This window comes from Solanum tuberosum, unplaced genomic scaffold (genome assembly GCF_000226075.1).
Source record: "Solanum tuberosum cultivar DM 1-3 516 R44 unplaced genomic scaffold, SolTub_3.0 scf00019, whole genome shotgun sequence".
In the NCBI taxonomy this organism is placed as follows: Eukaryota; Viridiplantae; Streptophyta; class Magnoliopsida; order Solanales; family Solanaceae; genus Solanum; species Solanum tuberosum.
Window position 1 is genome coordinate 773216 of NW_006238945.1, and position 21473 is coordinate 794688.

Here is a 21473-nt window from a genome sequence, read left to right on the forward strand (position 1 = left end):
TCACTTTCAACCTTATTTTTCCTAAATGCATTTTTCATCTTTCTAAACTCATGGTCCATTGGCAAGAATTGGCGATGACAATCAAACCATGTATTTTTTCTGCCATGCTTTAAAGTGAATGCCTTACTATTTTCCATGCAATACGGACATGCTAGCTTTCCAGTTGTCATCCAACCAGACAACATTCCGTATGTAGGAAAATCATTAATAGTCCACATTAAAGAAGCATGCATGATAAAATTTTGCTTCGTTGATATATCATAAGTCAAAACGCCTTCAAACCACAATTGTTTGAGCTCATCTATCAATGATTGTAGATAGACATAAATCAATTTTTTTTTATTACGGGACCTGGAATAACACAACTTAGGAAGACGTAGGGACTGGTCATGCACATTTCAGAAGGAAGATTATACGGAGTAAGAAATATCGGCCAGCATGAATAAGGTGAAGCAGCATTAGAGAATGGTGTGAAGCCATCTACACACAACCCCAATCTAGCATTTCTTGGTTCACTAGCAAAATCAGGATATACATTATCAAAATGCTTCTATGCTTCACCATCAGATGGATGAGACAAGACACTCGGCGACCTTCTATATTCAAGATGTCATCTCATATGTGGGGCAGACCTCATTGATGCATAAAACCTCTTTAACCTAGGAATAAGAGGTAGATAATGCATCGCCTTAACTGGGACCATCTTTCCAGCCGAAGTCCTCTTATAACGAGCATGTCCACAAAACTTACAATTTTCTAATTCACTATCAGTCTTGTAAAATAACATGCAACCATTAACACAAAAATGAATTCTATCATACATCAATCCTAACTTGGAAACCAAACGATTTGCTTGATAGAAGTTCTTAGGTATGTTAAACTCCGGATTAACTAGTTCACCCAAAAGATCAACCATTGAGTCCATAGCCGCATTAGGAACATTCCAATATGATTTAATATTCATTAATCTAATCGCAACTGACAAGGCAGTATGCAGACTCCTTTCACATAGTGGACGACTAGACTCTTCTAATTGATCATTGAAGCGTCTTGCTTTTTCATTAGGAGCTTCATCAAAATATTGTTCGGGTTCCATCCCACCTTGAACCCTGAAAGCATCATTGATCATTTCATGAACCCTTTCATGTTCAATCCTAATTTGGCCATGTGGTGCAAGCATATTATATTCATCCACAAGCATCGAATTATAAAATATATCATTCAATCCATCTCTTTCTCCATGATCAATCCATACAAAAAATCTAGGCTTAAATCCATTACGGTACAAATGAACCATGATTGTATCCGGTTCAAAAAAAATTAAACACCTACATGCACTACAAGGACACCTAACCAATCCATTATTCTTGAAAATGTCAAGTGTCATTATATGTTCAATAAAATCTCTAACACCGTCAATAAACTCAGGTTTCAAACCAACATCAGTTTCATAATGCATATTATACATCTACAAACGATGATCCATCTACAAAAATATAGATATTCAATTATATTATAAATTAAATTTAATAACAATTTTACTACATTAATTATTTGTTAATATATATTTATAGTAATTACTTAATAATTATATATATATATATATATATATATATATAGTTCATATCTCTAATCTATAAAATTAGTAATATATAAACTTCTAATCCAACAATTAGTTTTATATATATATATATATTCAAGTTCTAATTCAAAAAAATTCTCATATATTCATTCATGGCATTCAAACATTCATCATATATATTCATGATATTCAAACTTCATCAATACTAACTTCTAACTTCAAATTAACAATTTACTAACTAACAATCATCAAATTTACAAAAAATCCCAATTCACAATCAAATTAAAAGATTTTTACAAATTCAAACTAGTACTTAAATAAATAAAAACCTAATTCATTTGCTAACAAACACAACCAATTATTCAATAAAATACAAATTCAATAACTAATTAACAAAATCAAACATACCACAAATTGAAAAAAATATTAAAAACTAATTTGATGAAACCCTAGCCTTAAATTAATGGAGAAAGAGACAATGGAGAGGGAGGGCAGCAACAGCAACGGGGACAGTAGCAACAGTGGCGTCGGCAGCGATTTTAGAGAGAAGGAAGAGAAGGAAAATGGGGAAAATCGTGTCTGGTATATGCAGATATTTTAAAGAAAGCGACGGGCATCATCTCTTTGTCTGTCGCTTTTTTTTAAAAATGGTTGACCAACATTTTGACCAAAAAACGACGGACTAAGTGACATTGTCCGCCACTTTCTTAAAATATTTGACCATATATTTTGACCAAGAAGCGACGGACATAAAGATGCCGTCCGTCGCTTCTTTAAAAAATAATTGAACAATTAAAAATTAATAAAAAGTGACGGACGGCGTGGCTTTTTTTAAATTTAGAAATAATTATTTTTAATAAAAAGTGATGGACTGCATCGCTACCTATATAAAATAATTAATTATTGATTATATATATTTGACGCAAAAAAAGCGATGGACTAAGAGATGCTGTCCATCGCTTTTTGTAAAATAATTTAAAAAATAATTTTTTTTATTTAAAAGTGATGGACGGTGTGGTAATTGGTGTCGCTTCAAAAAGCGACACCGTACGTCGCTTTTTCGTCCATCGCTTTTTGACAGTTTTTTAGTAGTGAATCAATGCTATCCTATCCTATGAGACTTCCAAATTATAAAAGACTCTAACCCAACTCGGTGCTCGATACTATTCTCAAAATAATTAATATAATTTTGTGCTCAATTCATCCATTACAAAGAATGGGCTTCTTCCATTACTTGAAATACTTTTCAAAACATGATACGTGTTTACCTTCTTGAAAACATGCACTTATGAACTTATCTTTCAAGTCTAATAATTAACATAGGTACATATGTATATGTATATGTATATGTATAAATAAAATAGCATTATAAACTCTTAAGTCTTTATGAAATAGAACCTTTAAAGTTTTTTCTCAAAACTCATCTTTACTTCCTCAAAACTCAGTTTAAAATTCAAGTGTTGGCTTTGAAAATACTTCTCAAGATTTATAACTCAAAATAGGGTTCATGCTGAATTATAGACATGAACAAATCAACTCAAGGATCTCAATAAAAAAATAGAAACTCAATACTTAGGAATAGAATTTCAAAAGAACCAGGAATTCAAGAACTCAAAATCAATTTATCTCAAGAATACTCAAATCTAGGGGTAGAATCCTAGATTTCTCTTTTACTAATTTGAAAGTAGATGTAGGGCGTGAGGACGAACTAGTCCAACACTATGATAGCCTTACATACCTGGAAGAACAAGGTTCTTGAAGAATCTTGAAGAAGAACTTGATTAGAATCCTTGAAACCCTAGACTGAAAATGCAGGTCGAATGACGTCAGTACATTGAATGTACGAGCATGCAGGGGAAAGTGAAACATAGATAATTGAACTGATAACACGGGGAGACAATACTCACCTCAACTCAACTCCAATATGAAAGCAATAATAAGAGATGCAACAATAAAAGCTTTTAAAACAGTAGATATCAACTCAAAATGTATAAAAATACAACTCAAAAGTCTTTTCTAGCATGATTGCATAACTTTTTATGCATTGCTATCATAACTTCTTACGCATTACTATCATACTTGGTACAGTCTTTGTACTAACGCATACTCTTTCCTACAGTGTTTCACTAATGTAGGGTCCGACGCTCCTATTCCACATCCTCGTGGCTAGCGATCACATTAGTAGCTTTTGAAGATTGGTGAGTCCTCATGTTCCGAGGATCGAACCTTTTATTTCTTATTGTCTTTACTTTTACATATTGTATGTGATGTATGGGTTACGTTCCAATCACTCTTGATGTACTAGATGGCCTTGAGACAATGTTAGACTTCCTCTTCGTTTTCTTGTCAAACATCTATGATATAAACTGTCTTTTGAACTCTTTAATTCTATTTCGAACCTTTTATTTCTTATTGTCTTTACTTTTACATATTGTATGTGATGTATGGGTTACGTTCCAATCACTCTTGATGTACTAGATGGCCTTGAGACAATGTTAGACTTCCTCTTCGTTTTCTGTCAAACATCTATGATATAAACTGTCTTTTGAACTCTTTAATTCTATTATCTTATATGATGTATGCTAAGTGGCTTGTGTAGGGCCTCTCGGGGTCTTATACGTCATGTCACGTCTAAGGTGTACTTTGAGTCGTGACAAATTCAAATACTAATCCAAGTTTAAACATCATAGAGTAGCTCGTTAAATCTTGAATCAAGTCTAAGTGAGAAAACTTTTCATCAAGTCATGATCCCTTAAGCATGAGAGAAAACCTTTCACAATTCATTGATACTTATCTTAAATCAACGTAGATCATAAATCATTTCTTTTCATAAATCATGCATAAGTTTTATGAAAAGATCATTTAGTGACATATCTAATCAGACTGAATAGGATTTGAAGAGCTGTCACGATCATTCACATAAATTTCAGTGAACTATTGAAGCTATCAGTGTGATTGATCAGACAAGTACCAAGGGCTTTCGGTAGACTTCAAATTCATTGTAAGTCTTTCGGCGTCTTCCTTATGTGTGATGCATGTGCCCTGTTCAAATAGACTATTCTTGTCGTTTAGTAGCATTCGAATGGTTTATCTTGGAAATAAAATTCCAGAGGATTGGCCTCTTGCTAGCTAATTTACCGAGTAAGTTAGTAAGTGATTGAGGGCTACCTCTGCCCAACTCTTACCACAGGCTGGCTTCGACAGATGTCAGAGTGCTTTTTAATAAATTCATGTAAATTAAAGTCCATAGTCAAAATCATGATCAATGCATGGGTTCATATGGAATTGATTGGAAAACATATAATTGAATCTAACTAGTGGTGACAAATGGGCGGGTTGAGTCAAAATTCGGCGGGTTGAAGATGGGCCAACATAAAATGGGTAATAATTCAACTCGTCCATATTTGATATGGGTAAACATGGATTGGATAACAAATGAGTTGGGTAAAATACTAGTTTACCCATATTTACCCATATTTTCATGAGTAAATAGTACTCTACTTTAGAATTCAACATGGAGAAAATATTTTAGTCTTTTTTTAGATGAAAAATGTTGAAAATACTTTATTTAGTTTTATTGTATCATAAAAGTAAAAAAAATAATCCTGTAACTTTTCATTATAAAATAAATTTATGTAATAGCAAGGGGAAAATATTTTTAATTTCAAAGTAAATGAATATTTGCATTTTAGGACTAAAGCATGCTTAATGTACTTTAAGCAATGTCAATACTAATACATTATTTGCTTATTTTACACTATTATTTATTATCCAATATAAAATTAAACAAATAAAAAAAATAAAATTATAATTAACAAAAGTACATTTAAAATATATATTTTTGGAGGGCCAAAGACTGCACCTTTTCAATTATAGAGAAAAATAATTAGTTCTATAGAAGAACATAAAAAGGAAGAGAAGTTACAATATTTTTAGAGATATCATGAATTTTGAGTGAATAAAACTTAGAAGCTTAACCCATTTGGCTAATCCATATTTTACCCATATTTGTATGGGTTGAATATGGGTATCAACCCATATTTTACCCATATAAAAAAACACTCACCCAACCCATTAAAATATGAACGGATTGGACGGGTTACCAAAATATGGGCTCATTTTGCCAGGATATGGGCGGGTTGGACATGTGCTCATTTTACCGGCACTAAATCTAACTAATCATATTATGATCAAAATCAAATAATTGAATCCATACACATAGAACCCATGAGGAATTGGATGAAAACCTAACCAATTGAATTGAAATTAAATTGGAGAATTGAAGAATCTTTAGGGACTCAATGGGTGAATGGATGAAGCCCTAACCAATGATGAAGAAACGATACTTGAACTTGAAGAACCCTAACTTCTTCTTCCTTGATCTAGAGAGAGAATTTTGGAGAAAACCTTGGAGAGAATTTATGAATTTGATTGAATGAGGGAGATAGAGAAATTTTTAAGGGTGAAAGGTAGTTATAGGGCTTAGAATTAGGGTAAAAACAATGTAGTATAGGCATTAACTACATAGGAAAAGACCCAAATACCTTTTTAGAATAACTGTCGGACAAACCTACGATTGTGACCTACAGTCCGTAGAAATTTCTACGGTCCGTCCTGGTCAACTGTAAAACCAACTTCAAAAACTCAAATATTCAATTATTTCCCACGAGACCATTCTACGGTCCATCAAAATTCTTAGGTTCGTAGACTCTATCCGTTGAACTCAACTTTCACTCTAAAATTTCACCAAATCTGGAACCTTTCTACGATCCGTAGAACTAATGACGACACGTCAAAACCTTCCCTAGAATTGAGGTCCTAAAACAAATCTCTAAATCAATACTCGTCAAACTTCCTACGATTCATCTTGTTCGTCTGTAGATCTAATTTCAGAAACTTAATTTTTCAAAAATTTATCTCCAAGTCTACGACTCCCTTCATACGGTCTGTAGTTTGAACTCGTAGAAACTTGTTTCAGTCAGATTTTTTCCATTTCCCTTTTTCTTTTGTCTTTTCAACTTTTGGGGTATTACATAATGAGACCAGCATTGATGTAGGAAAGCTTCACATACCATGGATGTGTTGAAACAAGAAAGGGTCTCCACTATGAAAAGGCTGATTAAACAAGTTGACTCCCTCAAAGTCGGAGATATATCCTCCAACACTAAGCTTGTTGTTTCTATCCAGACTTCCTACTCCGACTTCTCAAAAAATGTGGAGCGTTCCTACAATACCTTTTGTAGAAATGTTCTCAGCACTCTTCATTACTTCCCCGATGATCGTTAATCTTCTTCATTCTTTATTTTTTTGTCCATTTAAGACAATATTCTCTTTGGGTCTGTCTCCATGTTTTTTACTCTATAATTCGGAGTTTATATGTCCTCTTAAACTGCTCTGCTACTTTCTCATTTTGCCTATTTAACCTACTATCTACATATTATCTATGTTTTTCTTAATAGGTTTATGTGTGTTTCTATTCTCTTTGTATATGTTTTTTTTATCATGCCAAAGAGGGAGAAATCTAGCACAAATTCAGATCAAATTATAGAAAAGGGGAGCTTCACACTTAAAAAGAATTGTCTCTCCAGAGCTTTAGTCTCTTTCATTTATGTATTAATTATCACTATAAAAAAGGGGAGATTGTTAACCCTATGTGATTCATATTAGTTTTAATAACGACTATTAACCTAAAATGTCCCCACAGGAAAAGAAGAACGCAAGATACAAGGATGATTCAAAAGGATAAGAAGCACGTCAGTTACAACAACGATTACAAAGGAAAGAAAATAAATCAAAAATAATAGAAACCTAATCAGGGAAGTAAATCATGGACTAATCAAATTAGTCAAAGATCAACTCATCCATCCAGATGAGTAAATCATGATAAAAGCAAGGAATAATCAAGGAAGAAATCATTCTGATTTCACCAATCCGCAAACCAAGATTAGAGGAGACGATCATAAAATCAAAACACAAGAAAGGAAATGCCACAACGGAAAAGAAGAAGATATGAGAGAAAATTTAACTAGAATATCAAGAAAAGAAAAATCTTTATTGCACGCATGAACATATTTGATATGGACATGCAATCTGCAATTATTCTCAATCAAGGAATCATTACAAATTATTGATTGAATGAAACACATTTGGATTTTCCTTTTGGAGTATAAAACAATTATAAGAAGTTTGCGCATTTCACTTGAACTTATGTACTATCTTTCTTTTATCCTTCATAAAACATTGTACTCTGTCAGTCCACAATTGTAATGGGGAAGAAAGGAGAAAGAAGAGATAAATGTGACTTGTACAAATAGAGGTTATGTCTATAAAGTAAATCTAATAGAAGTCAAGAACCACAAATATTGTAACCACAAGTCTACGAGAAGCTCTAAAGAAAACCCTTATAATGCAAGGGGACTGGATTAGGAACCACTCTTTATCATTTACTTTCGTGCTTTATATTTGCTTATCGTCTATCATACTAACCCGTAGAAAAATCGACTAAGGAAGAGTTTTTTAATTCATCCCATCTTAACTTTCAACTCTTTGTGGAAGTAAGCTTCTACTATTTTGTTACACACATCCAATGTTTGAAAAAAATAAGTTGATGCCAGCAAAAAAAGAAAGAAAAAGAAAATACAATTCAAGAAAGTTGGCAAAAGAAATAGGATTTTATCTTATTTTAAACCCAAATTGGAAAATATGGGACTATTTTGGCATTTTTCTTAAAAAAGAAAACAAAATTATTCAAGGAAGTTTGCTTCTGCCCCGGCAAGCACATTATTTTTTTCTCCCAATGTCATCTGCTGTTTCTTTGCTTTTCTGCCTTTCTGCTTCACATATTATCTTTTCCTTCACACATTTCCTTGTTTCTTTTTCAATTTACCTTGGCAAATCAATGAGGGTCTTGAGCAAATGGATATGTAGTTTGATTCTGGTTACTGCATCTTTGATATAGAAGAAGGGGGAAGGAAGCTATGTCGACTACATTGCCTCAAGAAGCTCGACGTTTTGGAGATCTGAGGGGGGTGCAATGGCGTATTGATTTGGGTATTTTGCCTTCTTCCCTCGATTCATCCATCCATGATCTTCGCCGCGTCACAGCCGATTGCCGTAGGAGGTATAAAAATTGAAAACTTTGCAATTTTCTTAATCCGGTCAGTTTATGTTTTTTCCTCTTCTTTGTTTCCTGAGTAGGCGTCCGCGTTAGTTTGGATGTGATTTGGTTGAAGGTTAAAAGAAAAGATTATTTGAAGTTTAGAGTACAAAAAGGGTGTTTGGATTATTTCACTCGAATTACTCCTCAAACTTCAATTTCTCTATTTCAAGTTTGAAGTTGAAATAAAAACCATATTGTAAAATATAAACTGTAATAATCTTCAAAAATTGTGTAATTGTTTCATTTATTGATATTTTGGTAATACTGAACAGCCATGTGTTGCTTCCTTACCTTAAATGGAAAAAAAACTTAACAGTCATGTGTTTTTGGGTCTTTCCCTAAATCAGATTGTGCTAAGTTAGGTGTTAGGTGACTTAACAACCACAGATAAGTAATGCTGTTTCACATGTTAGGTTGCCGAGTTGCTCATTTCCATAAAACTTCAGCTGAGAAAGCTCGTTTTTCTCTAGTATATCTTGGTGATAGGTATTGTTTACAGATTTGGAATTTTCGGCATCAAGTTCAGTGACAAAACAAAATCTACTGATGTAGTCTGTTTGAGCATGTTGCTTATTCTAAATTTTGTTCTAATGGGTATCCCAGCATATGTTTTTAATTTTGTTACATGAAGCATTCTGGTTATAAAGATTAGCTTATGCATCTTTTAAGGTGTTGTTTTTGCTATACTTCAGGTATGCTTCTTTGAGGCGGCAGCTTCTAATTGATCCACATGTTCCGAAAGATGGAAGTAATTCTCCTGATTTTGTCATGGACAATCCACTCTCACAAAATCCAGGTAACACACCTTATAAAGTGATCTTCTCCCTTTTCCATATGTCCATGATGAAAATAATTCAGTTTGAGCACCTTTCTGCATTTTACCTGTATCTTATTTTTTTACTAGAATAATCTTTAATCTTATCATCCCTTTGGACATTTTTATTCACTACTGCAACTTGAAATGGTTCTTCCATTGAGCTTTGTTTCTAAATCCTGCTTCTCAATTAATCCGTCCTATTTCGGTTCCTTGGTTTAGAATTCAATCAGCTCTACTTCTGCCATTTGGGAAAAGACACTTTGGTGAGTCAGTAGCTTGTGGTGACATATGCACTAATTGTGGGTTTTTCCTGCAGATAGCATGTGGAGTCGCTTCTTCAGGAATGCTGAATTGGAGAGAATGGTTGATCAGGATCTCTCTCGTCTATATCCTGAGCATGGTAGCTACTTTCAAACACCTGGTTGTCAAGCCACATTGAGAAGAATATTGTTGCTTTGGTGCCTTGGACATCCAGAGTTCGGCTACAGGCAAGGTGAATATAGTATTTCCTGCCGTTTGTAGCTCTGTTTCCTTTTGATTAGGTGCCTTTACTTGTTTCTGTTGTCGTGCATGAAAGAATCTTTTTGATAAGTTGCTTAAAAAAATTGTGTTGTAATTAGTCAATGGAGATCAAAGTCTTTCAAATAACATGCATGTTCTAAATCTTAGCCCATACACAAAATTTCCCATTATCAATCAAGACTCTGTTCTCTATTAGTTTGTCACAGATAGGAAAAAGAAAAAGTGACATCCTTTATGGTGTGTCTTTATCCAATGTTCTATGTTGTGTGCTGCTCCCTTTAATTTACATTTTGTGTAGCACCGTGTGATGCCTAATAGCCCATTTTGTCTTAAAGTGATTGCTTCGCTCTAACCTCTGTTTTTAAAGCTTTTTCCCGGGTGCTTCTTTGGGTGAGGGACATAAAACATACTGCTGGAGTTCGCAAGGTTCGCTGGAGGAACATCCCAAGTTTTTGGCGAGGCCAGAGGGGATTCTCCAATTCACATCACAAATAAGACAAATGAAATCATAAATCTCAGTATTTTCAGCCTCCAACTTAATCTTCCATAAAATTTACTGAACATTAACCTTCTAAATATTGTTTCTCCATTAACCATCTCGGATTGAAGGTTCAGTATCTTTAGTTTGTAATCCACTATAATTCTAATTCTAGTTACTGGTGGGAAAGAAAACAAGAGAGACAAAGATGAGAACTTGAAGTGCAAGGTCGCCCAAGAAGAAGAAGTAGTCGTGTTGGGGTGGGGCGGAAATTAGCTGATTCAGAGTTGACGATAGAACATTCTCTGAAGATTTAAAAGAGTAAATTCTAGAAAATACTAATAATGACGCTGGTAGATGAAATGAATTATTTATCTTCTCTTCTCATTGGGTACTATTCCTTACATGTAAAGACTTTTTAAAATAAAAAATCAATAAACGGACAATTGATGGTTGTAGATGAAAATGGGCTTAGGTGCCATTCTAAACAAAAAAAAATTGAACAAGAATCTTCTTGTTAAAAATAAAATGAACATAGATATTGAACCAAAATATAATTCTATAAATAGTATTCAAACCCTAGCAATCATGTGTCAAATATTAAAAACCTCTTATGTACACGTGCACAAGTAAAACTTTTGAGAGAATGGCTCCTTTAATCTTTTATATATGTGCATTTTTCTGTTTGAAATAGGCAAAAAGAAATAGTTTCATGGGGCTTACACTCCGCGTCTTGAGACATACTCCTTGCCTCGTGATAGAGAAAACACTTTGGCGGATCCCTTCACCTTTTAAGCGCTGACACTGAAAAAGCTCCCCTCTTTTTCTACTCGCTTCGATCTGCTTAATCTAACATAACCTTGGAGTCCACATTAGCGACCATGCCATGTGTCTTTTTTTTTCTTTTTTTTGGGGGGGAAAGAAGGTATATATGTCATGACTCATGTGCCTTCTATTCTTGTGATAATTGATCTTTTATAGTCCTCTGAGTAAGATGATAAAGCATTCTGCTTTTGGTTTGCAGGGATGCATGAACTGTTGGCCCCACTTCTCTATGTTCTTCAAGCCGATATTGAGCAGCTTACTGAAGTGAGGAATCTTTATGAAGATCATTTTGCTGACAAATTTGATGGTTTTTCATTTCATGAAAATGATTTTACATATAAATTTGATTTCCGAAAATTTTCAGAATCTGAGGAAGAAGAAAATAGATCTGAAAGCAGTCCACTGAAAATTACTAGTTTAACTGAACTAGATCCCAAGATACAATGCATTGTTTTGCTGAGTGATGCTTACGGTACTGAAGGTGAGCTTGGTATTCTTTTGTCTGAGAAGTTTATGGAACATGATGCATACTGTATGTTTGATGCTTTGATGAATGGGGCTAGCGGTGCAGTTGCTATGGCAGAGTTTTTCTCCCATTCACCATATGGTACTCCTCATGCTGGCCTTCCCCCTGTCATTGAAGCTTCAGCAGCACTTTACCATTTGCTTTCACTTATTGATTCCTCTCTCCACAGCCACCTTGTCGAGCTAGGGGTTGAACCACAGTACTTTGCACTTCGTTGGTTACGAGTACTATTTGGGCGTGAATTTGCACTTGAAGACCTATTGATAATCTGGGATGAAATATTTGCATGTGAAAACAAGAAGTTGGTGAAATCTTCTGAAATTGCTGCTGAGTCCAGCTGCAGTGTCTTGAATTCAAACAGAGGAGCATTCATCTCAGCTTATGCAGTTACTATGATACTTCACTTGAGACCTTCACTACTTGCCACTGAAAATGCTACTGTGTGCCTTCAAAGATTGCTAAATTTTCCAGATGACGCAATTGTAGAAAAACTGATAGAAAAGGCAAAATCCATGCAGTCTTTGGCAATGGAGGCCAACAATTCAACTCCCTTAGTTGGCCAAGGTGGAGACTATGGTAGAAGTAAGTCAAAAGTTGTGAGAGGTCATAGCCATTCAATTGATTTAAGCTCCCAAAGGACTCCTCTATATTTGGTACCAGAAAGCTATTGGGAAGAAAAGTGGAGAGTTGTACACAAAGAAGAAGAGCACAAGCAAAATTGCATACAGAAACAAACTTCAAAGCAAAGAAAAGGTTGGTCTGAGAAATTCAGATTGCATCTTAGTAGAACCGAGTCTGTTCCATCGCCATCTAAGGTTAATAATGGAAGAAAAGGTCCCAAGTTATTGGTTAGGAAAAATTTATTGAAAGATTTGCCTCAGCAACTTTGTTTGGATGAAAATGTAAATAATCATATTGGTGATGATAATGTACCGGAGAAAAATCCAGTTGAGGTAAATGTACAAGATGGTGACAATAGAGATGATTTGACTTGCGCACCTGAGAAAACGTGGTCAAGCAGAAATGCTGCTAGTGTACAGAATGCTTCTATTTTCTCAGATCCCCCAAGTCCTATACATGCTGGTGATCCTGAAAATAGATCCGAGAGTAGTGTTGCATCAAACTCATATGCAGATGAAACTAATGTTGATGCCAATAGAGGTGAGGTGTCTGGAACCAATCTGGGAAACTCACCTCCCCAAATTTTGGATCCACCACAGCAGGCCTGTTTAAAATCTGAACCTAACGATGCCTCTGGAGGTAAATGTACAACAGGCTTGAAGGAGCGGAGATCTGTTTCTGGTAAATTTCAGAGGTTATGGAAATTTGGACGAAATGCTGATGAGGAAACGTCTGAAAGAAGTGGTCTGTGTGATTCCATAAAAGCTTGCAATGGTGGGAATAATCTGACCACTCCAGCTGATTCTTCTACAGCTGATGCATCTCAAAACTATAAAGTAATCAAAGAGAAAACTGTAGACCAGAATCTTATAGCTACATTGAGAAATCTTGGACAGTCTATGCACGAGAATATCCAGGTTAGAGTGCTTTACTTTGTTACTTTATATGTAGTTATCTTATTGAATATTGGAATAAAATGATTCCAAATAGAGCAAAATGAATCATCAAGATTCATTCAGTTGACCTCCACTAGCTTGGGATTCAAGTGAAGTTGTTATTTTTGTATATACTAGTCTCATATAAGTCACTCAATTCCTCTTATTTGGTTCTAGAACATCTCCCTTGAGAAGTAATTTTTAAGGAACTTGTTTTCCTAGAGAAAATGTTCTCCAAAAATTTTGACCAATCAAATATGGGGAAAATGGAAAACATGTTTTCCTCCATACTGAACACACCTTTAGTTAATAAATAATTTATCCATCCTTTCGATGGTTAGCACTCTCTAATTTTGTGGAACATTCTTAACAAAATTTAATAAAGTTACCTATGTGGATTTAGCTCTTATAATTTTCTCAAGACATTCTGGAGCTTCAATTACGAAGTTGAACGAATTATATAATTTATCTGTATAGGAATTTTACTAATTTCTTGTATTTTAGTCAGACTTCATCTTTCCAAATTTGTGTATTTCATCTGATCTCTGTGTTCTTTTATCTTCTCCATTTCCCTTTATATTTTCCTTTTTGTGAAGTAAAGATGTTTTAAGATTCTATCTGATTATTGATTTTGCTTCTAAAAAATAGAAATTTAGAGATGGACCTGCAAACTCAATATCAATGAGGCATGCATGCCTATTTGTTTCACAAAAGAATTTTGTCCGGCACCTCCATATAGCAAGCTTTTCAAATCCATATAGCAAGCTTTTCAAAGGGATAGGAGCGATGTGATATATTAATGGGCTTGATATGTATTTGCACTCTGGTTATCTATCAGATAGAACTAGATTGGTTGTGTAATACAATTAGTACTGGATTGTACAGACCTTTCGTTTATTGCTTTAATAATAAAATAGTCAATGGGATAAAACTCATTAACCGTGTTTTTAAAAAAAAAAAAAGATTAGAACTGGATTATTATTTTATATTTTGCAAAGTTAGTGGAACATGCACAAGGAAGCAAACACATGCACTCTATATGTAGTTGTCTTTGTGGATGAACTAGTCCAAATGTATGGAAATAGTTATGATAAATTTCTTGGCCAGTTTAAATGTTTTTGTGATTTCAATTTTCAATTGTTTGCAAGACCTGCAGCGCATTGACTTGGTTCCTGTTCCTACTTAAAAGATTATTGTATTCAGTCTAATAGCGGAAACCTGGTTCAATAGTTTATTTGGTCTATTTTTCATTCATTTATTGCTGTTCTTTTTTCCAGGTGATCGAGTCTGAGTTCCTGCAAGATCAGGGTCATGTTGGGACCTTCAAACACGTCTCTAAGAATGATTTGGCTGGTCAAAGTCAAGGAACAGCCATGACAGCTCTTGAGGAGCTTCGGAAAATCAGCAACCTCTTATCAGAGATGTAGGAGGGAATAGTCTGTCCAAAATGTATATATGTTAATATTATTAGTGTAATTTTTTTTATAATGCTTCAGTGCCTCTCTAAACTTGTTCCCATATCCCAACTATACACTTAGGAGTCGTTTGGTGTGACTTGTGAGTTATAAGGTATAATAACCCTAGGGATACATTTTATCCTGCGTTTGGTCGGAGATATTAGACAGTTGATTATTTATCTCATAATTTATACCTTAGTGATGGGATACCTCATGGTGGAATAACTTATCCTGGGATAATATAGCTTGTTTCCAACCAAACAACCCCTTAAACTTTGCAGGACCTATTACCCCCATTAATGTTCCAACTGTATCTCCTAACACCCTGAGACCCAGCAGTGGTAAACAAGCGCTGGCACGTCTTTAACCAGTCTTTGTTTCCAATATTTTCACACCTCGTATGATCTCAGTTCTCTTCCGTATATGATTTTGTGTTGTGTTGCATCTCTCTGAAGTCTTAATAGTTAGCATAGGTGAATGGCAATGAAATTTGTATGATTCTGGAAATTCCAAGTCCGACTTATTAAAGGCCAAACCCATCGGTGGCCCCCTAAATTTGGCACGAAGTTTCACTTAGACACCTCAACTGGACGATGTTCATTTTAGACACCTCATGTAGGATCCCATTGTGTCAGTTTGACACTTTTTTGACAATCCACTAAAATTACAATGTGCGTGTAACATACTCGCGAATAATATAATATAATGGCTAATTAAGGAAAGACACATGATATTTAAGTACAAAATAATACTTTAAAAATACATTATAAGGAAAACTTAATTTTCAGCCAAAAATAATACTTAGTAAATAAAAGCATTTAGTTTCTAAAACCCCACCAAACTATCCCACCCCTTCTTCCTCAGTCTTCCAAACTTTTCCGGTGCCTCCTTTTTACCCCTAATTTCTTCTTTTACTTTTTTTTCTTTTTGGTATTTTTATTAAATTCAGATTTCCATTTTTTTTTGTTGTAGATTTAATTTGTATATTATCAATTTCATGCTTTTTAATTGTGTATCTAATATTACAATGCCTCAAAAGGAATAAAACTATAAAAGGAGCACATATACGAATGCCATGTATTATTTGTATGTTGTAGTCCCTCCCGTTTAGAATGAATATCTTCATATATGAACTTGATGGGTGTGATAGACGTACAATGGTGTGTAGCACTGAACTTGAAAGATTGCAATAAAAGTTGTAATTGTTGGATCTAAAGAATAAGAATGAGAAGATGACGATGGTTGTGGTGATTTTCGGAACTGAAAAAATAAAAAAAACAATTTGATTGTATTAATAGCGATGGTGGCAGCGGTAGTGAATGGATGGTGTGTGGTGGAGGAGAGAATGAGGAAGAAGAATAGTTTTGACCTTTTAAATATTATTTTTTTGTCCTGAAAAAGAGCCCCTTCACGCGCTGATTTTGGGTGCATTACACTTACCATGTCATGTCAGCGAAAAGTATCAAAATGACACAGTGGAATCCTACCTACCTGAGGTGTCTAAAATGAACATTAGCTAGTTGAAGTGTCTAAGTGAAATTTTGTGCCAAATTTAGGGGGCTACCGATGGGTTTGGCCTTTTTTAGTTGACCAATTTTCTTCATCCAGTGACAGTGTGGACGACAATAATGCTCTGCAATGCTTTTCATGGCGTATCTGCTTCACTAATGCCACTTTACTTCAACTTTCACCTCTGTGGCAGCCAAAAATGCTGAGAAATTATTCATATCCAGCAAGTTGACACTACTTTTATCGCATACCCTGAATTCTGTGGCATTGCTACATAGACCCAAAGGTCACTTGAATACCTTTAACAAAATTTCTAGCTTTGTCGTTGAGTCCATTGGCTGTCATTCAACTTCAACAGTGCCACTAAGGGAATTGTAAGCAAACATGTTTCTTTTATTAACTTTTCCCAATCATCAGACACAGAAGGAAACATATTAGTCTCAATGTGTGGCAACCCAATTTTACCTTAGCCGTGATGACATCTAACCATTCTCATGTCGGGTCAACAGTTCGATGAAATATAAACACAAGAAACGTTAAGAAGGTCTAATAGGATAATAAAGTATGAGAAATATAGCACAAGTTTAAACCATAATCCAATACCTATTGTATCACAAGTCATGAGTGACAAAAGATCCAAGGGTACAAATGTCAAAAAGAGAAATATATCATGTGAGATAGTAATGCTACAACAATTAAATATATACAATGCATGACTTAACAGTTAAACCACGTAATTAGACATACATGAAATCTATAATGATAAATGCACAGATACTGATGCTACGACAATTAACAAGGTATACAACGTGACTACCCTACACCCCATGTATATTCACTTGTTATCCGCATATATACTCGTCATCTTATATATACAATACACCCATATACATAGTATTTGTGTAACACTGTAAATTTGAAAAGAATACTCATTGAGGTCAAAATCTTAACTCAACTTAATCTGAGCAGAGCCTTAATACCATTATAATACTAGAAATGGATCTTAACTTTCCAATCAGTGTCTACACTACTTCCATGTAGTACAATATGTTCACTTGAAAGAGGAAGCAAGATAACCGTAGTGTTGTCAACTGATAAAAGCCTTCCAATAACACATATAGTGTGTAAAAGGGTTTCAGAGTCCCAACATTCAACACAAGGGTTTTGGGTAAGTGGTGCTGAATATAGCTTTAAAGATAGTCTTGGAAACACCAGGTAATTGCAAACCAAGAAAATATGACCAATGATGATTTGGTCAATACACTAAAAACTGCTTAAGTTACATAATTAACAGTTATTAAACAGTGAACAACAACAAGATTCCACAAAAACCTAAAGGTAAATCATTTCTTGTCCTTTCACAAAAACATTAGCCAGACGGGAAAATCCAGCTCTGCCTCCATGATCACAATTTGGCTAGGATCTATTGGCACCAACTTAAGATGCTGTCCAGATATATACCTGCCCACCACTTGTAGCCCCTGCAAGCATTCCAACCTCTTTTTGATGTGCGTCAAAACGGCATGGAATAGCAGTCATGTGCTCGCTTCTTAAGGTAAAATCAAGTTTCTTGTCAGCTACTGAGATTACATCAACTCCTCTTTCCATATTACCAATGTAGATGTAGGAATCATCCCAACCCCATATTCCTCTGCTTCCCCAAGTAAACATATACAGAAAATAATGTTGTTAGTCTATGATGACTAAGCATGCACAAGTGACAAGTCTAGTGTAAATATTGGCCATATTAACTTCTGGAAATATGCACACAAACAACTGCCTAATCTAACCTAGTACAAAATTGAACAGATCACAAGTAAACATCTTTTTTATGCTCAAGGTATTATCACAAAAAGGAGGAATAAGCTTTTAGTAATTCTGTCCCATAAACTAGATGCTCAAAGGAGAAGAATTGATATACATTATAGCAAATTATCTCAATGTCACATCAATACAAAAAGTAGAATAACTATGCACAATAGCTTCTGCACAGTAACAAAAAAAACGTCACCACATTTAAAGCTTAGGGGAGCCGGTAATGTAACTCATATAAATTAAAATGAAAAAAAATTGTTATTAAGGGACTAGCTATACCTGAATGAGGAAATCCATCTGTTTGTGTGATTATAATGGGAGATCATAGATGTATCTTCATAATTAGCGCCACTCAACACACCAACATTATTATCAATACTGCACGAACCGAAATAACAAGAAAAAGAATTAGCCATGCTAACATCTACTACAGAGCTGATGATAAAAGTAATCAAGTAAGGCGCTTAAAATTTATGATATAAAGCGTTCAGTTTTCTCAACTAACCACAATATAACCTATAAGAATGGCAACGTAAATACCTTGTTGTGGCAAGAAACCTTCCTGAATGTGAAAAGTAAGCCGAGTGTACTGCTCTTTTGTGGAAGACAGTTTGTAAAGATTTTGGTTTATGTGCACCAACTTTTCTCAAATCCCAAATGCATGCACTACCATCTGTAGAACTAGTAGCCATAATATTACAGTTTTCAGAGGTAAAATCTATTGTGTTGATCCTATCTTCATGCAAATTCCACAATGCTGAAGATTTTCCTGCCCTTAGATCCCAAATACCAAGTCCCCCCTTGCCTTCACCATAATATATGGACTTCATATCATGTGGTCTCTGTGATATGGAAAATATGGGATGTTCACTCATATATGCCAAATCAAACATTTCCTTTTCAATGTCCATTACCCTAATAAATCCACCATAGCAAGAAGTGATCATCTGCAAAAAGAAAGGCAAGATTAATTCACACACATATCAAGAGTTATTTGTCACTCATGACGCCTTATCCAAACCTGTAAAACCAAAATGCCTATTAGTCAAGAATCTCTTTCCATATTTTTCCTCTTAACAGTATTTGGTCAGCATTCTAAAAATCTCATCCTAGCATAATCCAGGAAAGCAAGAGAGCAATTAAACATAATCATATAAAAACGAGCAATAAAAAAGTAAAATGCATTATTGCATAATCCACATCATAGAATACCAACAGAAACTTGTAAAGGTACTAAATACAGTTTGAACACAGATGCAGTTTTCTAAGTTTGTTTCCTTTCTAAAGCATGTCCACCAAATATGGCTAGCCATATGAAAAGAAAAGGTCAATGTAAGAAGTAAAGGTATCAACTTTTGTTAGCACATATGTTATAATCACTGTATCTGGAAAGAATAAACTCCTTTTATCTTTTTTTCATCAAAAAAGATAACTGTATCTAGAAAGAAATGGCCATCCAAGTAAGAAAATTACATGACTGCTAGCAGTTTATAACACTCTTGAAACAAAATTAACCATACCTTTGACACAGAAAAAGGGTCCACAAGTATTCCTGAAACTGGCCCCGAATGAGGACGGTACAAAAAGATCACATCTCCATCCTCCTGTGGAGCATCAACATTCCAGAAACCTATATTGCCATATTTGTTCCCTACAGCAACCATTCGAACATTGTTGGTGGGAAAAAAACGCACATTTAATATTCTTCCTGGCACAATCCGTGCTATGTTGTCTGGTTCCAACCTCAATGATTCCAAATTAACTGTACCAGAAGCCTTTCTTTTCTCTATCCTGTCACCTAAAACAGAATTTTTATCCATGCTCTCATCGTCAAAACCCTTAATTGTTTCAATCAATTTCTTATTTGGGATATCAATGTCGCCATTATATGCATCTCTCATACTTATGGGAATAGGTTCTGAAGGTGACTTTCTGTCTGTAGGTTGTGAGTTGTCATCAAAATTATCTTTTGGCCCACTGGCGGTAGAAGAATCCGGTGGAATACCTTGACTCCTGAGAGACCGTCGCAGCACAACCGGTGAGTTAGACTTTTGTTTCTTCTGTGGACTTCGCTGATATGATTTGCCTTGAGCTCTGCCATGTCAAACAAATGGCTAATTTACTTGCACTCACAAATAAAACTATTCATACATTAAAACAAACTAATATTACACATATGTTTGCTTTTAACTCATTCAGAAGGGTACAAAATTCACAAGAACAACATATTGACTCCTCTGACAGATAACCATGAACATGGTATTCCTTCCATCCACTTTTCAATTGCTGATGGTAATTCATTTGTAGTTTAACAATAATTTTGGGAATAATTCTACAACATTTAACATATTATTTCAACTTGTTGCCGGAAAATAAAAAAATATATTGAATCAGCAAACTCCGGCCGGCGGCTTCTGATCTGAAGGTATTGAAAGAGTAGAGTAGAGTGGTTTAGAAGAGATTTGAAACAAAAAAATACGGCTACCTTGGACGCTTTGTTACTGCAGAAAGTTGAGAAATTCGGGACTGAATCTGAAGGGAGGCAAGCATTTCTTCATTGCGCTTTATATTCTCAATCCTCCGCCGTTCGTAATCCGTCAATTTCCTCGCTGCCATTGCAATTTTGGAACTTCAATATTCAACAATTATTTTTTGGGAAAGGCAACATTATATATTTACGCTGCCGCCACAAATAAAATGGCGGGAAATAATCTCTAAATCTACGTGGTCCATTTCTTGCCATGGATTTTCTCTAAGTTGTGGCACTATGCCCCAAGAAAAGTCTTAATTAATCAAACCACTATTCCTCCCTTGTGAATTCTGTAATCAGTAGGGTGGATCCCAGCCTTAAGTATTCATGAAATTATTTTTTTGGGATTACCACAATACTTTATACTTTCTCTTTTCATATTAGTAATGGATTATTTTTATGAGAAAAGTCATAAAGTCACCCTTGAATTTGTCAGAAAAAGTCACTTATATGTTTAAACTATCATGATGATCTATTACATATTTTTACTATTCAAAAAAGATTTTATTTACCCTTAATTTGACGTGGTAATTTTTTTTTTAAAAAAAAGAAGACGTTTGGCACTAAATAAAGTAAACAAAAATCAAAATTATCTTTCTATTACCACCCTACCCCCCACCCCTAATCCCACGCCTCTTCTTCTTCTTCACAGGCAACCCGTCTTCTACTTTATTTTATTTTTTCATAATCGCTTGTG

The 21473-nt window shown here is 34.6% G+C and overlaps 2 protein-coding genes across 3 annotated transcripts; one reads left to right on the top strand and one right to left on the bottom strand.

The window, feature by feature from the left end:
* The first annotated feature begins 8337 nt into the window (after nucleotides 1-8337).
* Nucleotides 8338-15101, top strand: LOC102604464 (uncharacterized). 2 transcript variants are annotated; one of them, XM_006340471.2, is made up of 6 exons: nucleotides 8338-8702; nucleotides 9434-9537; nucleotides 9875-10051; nucleotides 11583-11864; nucleotides 11955-13447; nucleotides 14743-15101. In XM_006340471.2, exons 1-6 carry the CDS (start codon nucleotides 8560-8562, stop codon nucleotides 14890-14892), a joined length of 2349 nt encoding a protein of 782 aa, XP_006340533.1. In that variant the 5' UTR covers nucleotides 8338-8559; the 3' UTR covers nucleotides 14893-15101. The 2 variants fall into 2 exon arrangements, with proteins under 2 accessions (XP_006340533.1, XP_006340532.1); XM_006340470.2 differs by having other exon boundaries at nucleotides 11583-13447.
* Nucleotides 15102-17510: 2409 nt separating this feature from the next.
* LOC102605009 (WD repeat-containing protein 76) lies at nucleotides 17511-21054 on the bottom strand. Its single transcript, XM_006340472.2, has 5 exons — nucleotides 20732-21054; nucleotides 19767-20340; nucleotides 18787-19193; nucleotides 18526-18624; nucleotides 17511-18082 (listed from the first exon to the last, which is right to left on the bottom strand). Exons 1-5 carry the CDS (start codon nucleotides 20860-20862, stop codon nucleotides 17869-17871), a joined length of 1425 nt encoding a protein of 474 aa, XP_006340534.1. The 5' UTR covers nucleotides 20863-21054; the 3' UTR covers nucleotides 17511-17868.
* Between the last annotated feature and the right edge of the window lie 419 nt (nucleotides 21055-21473).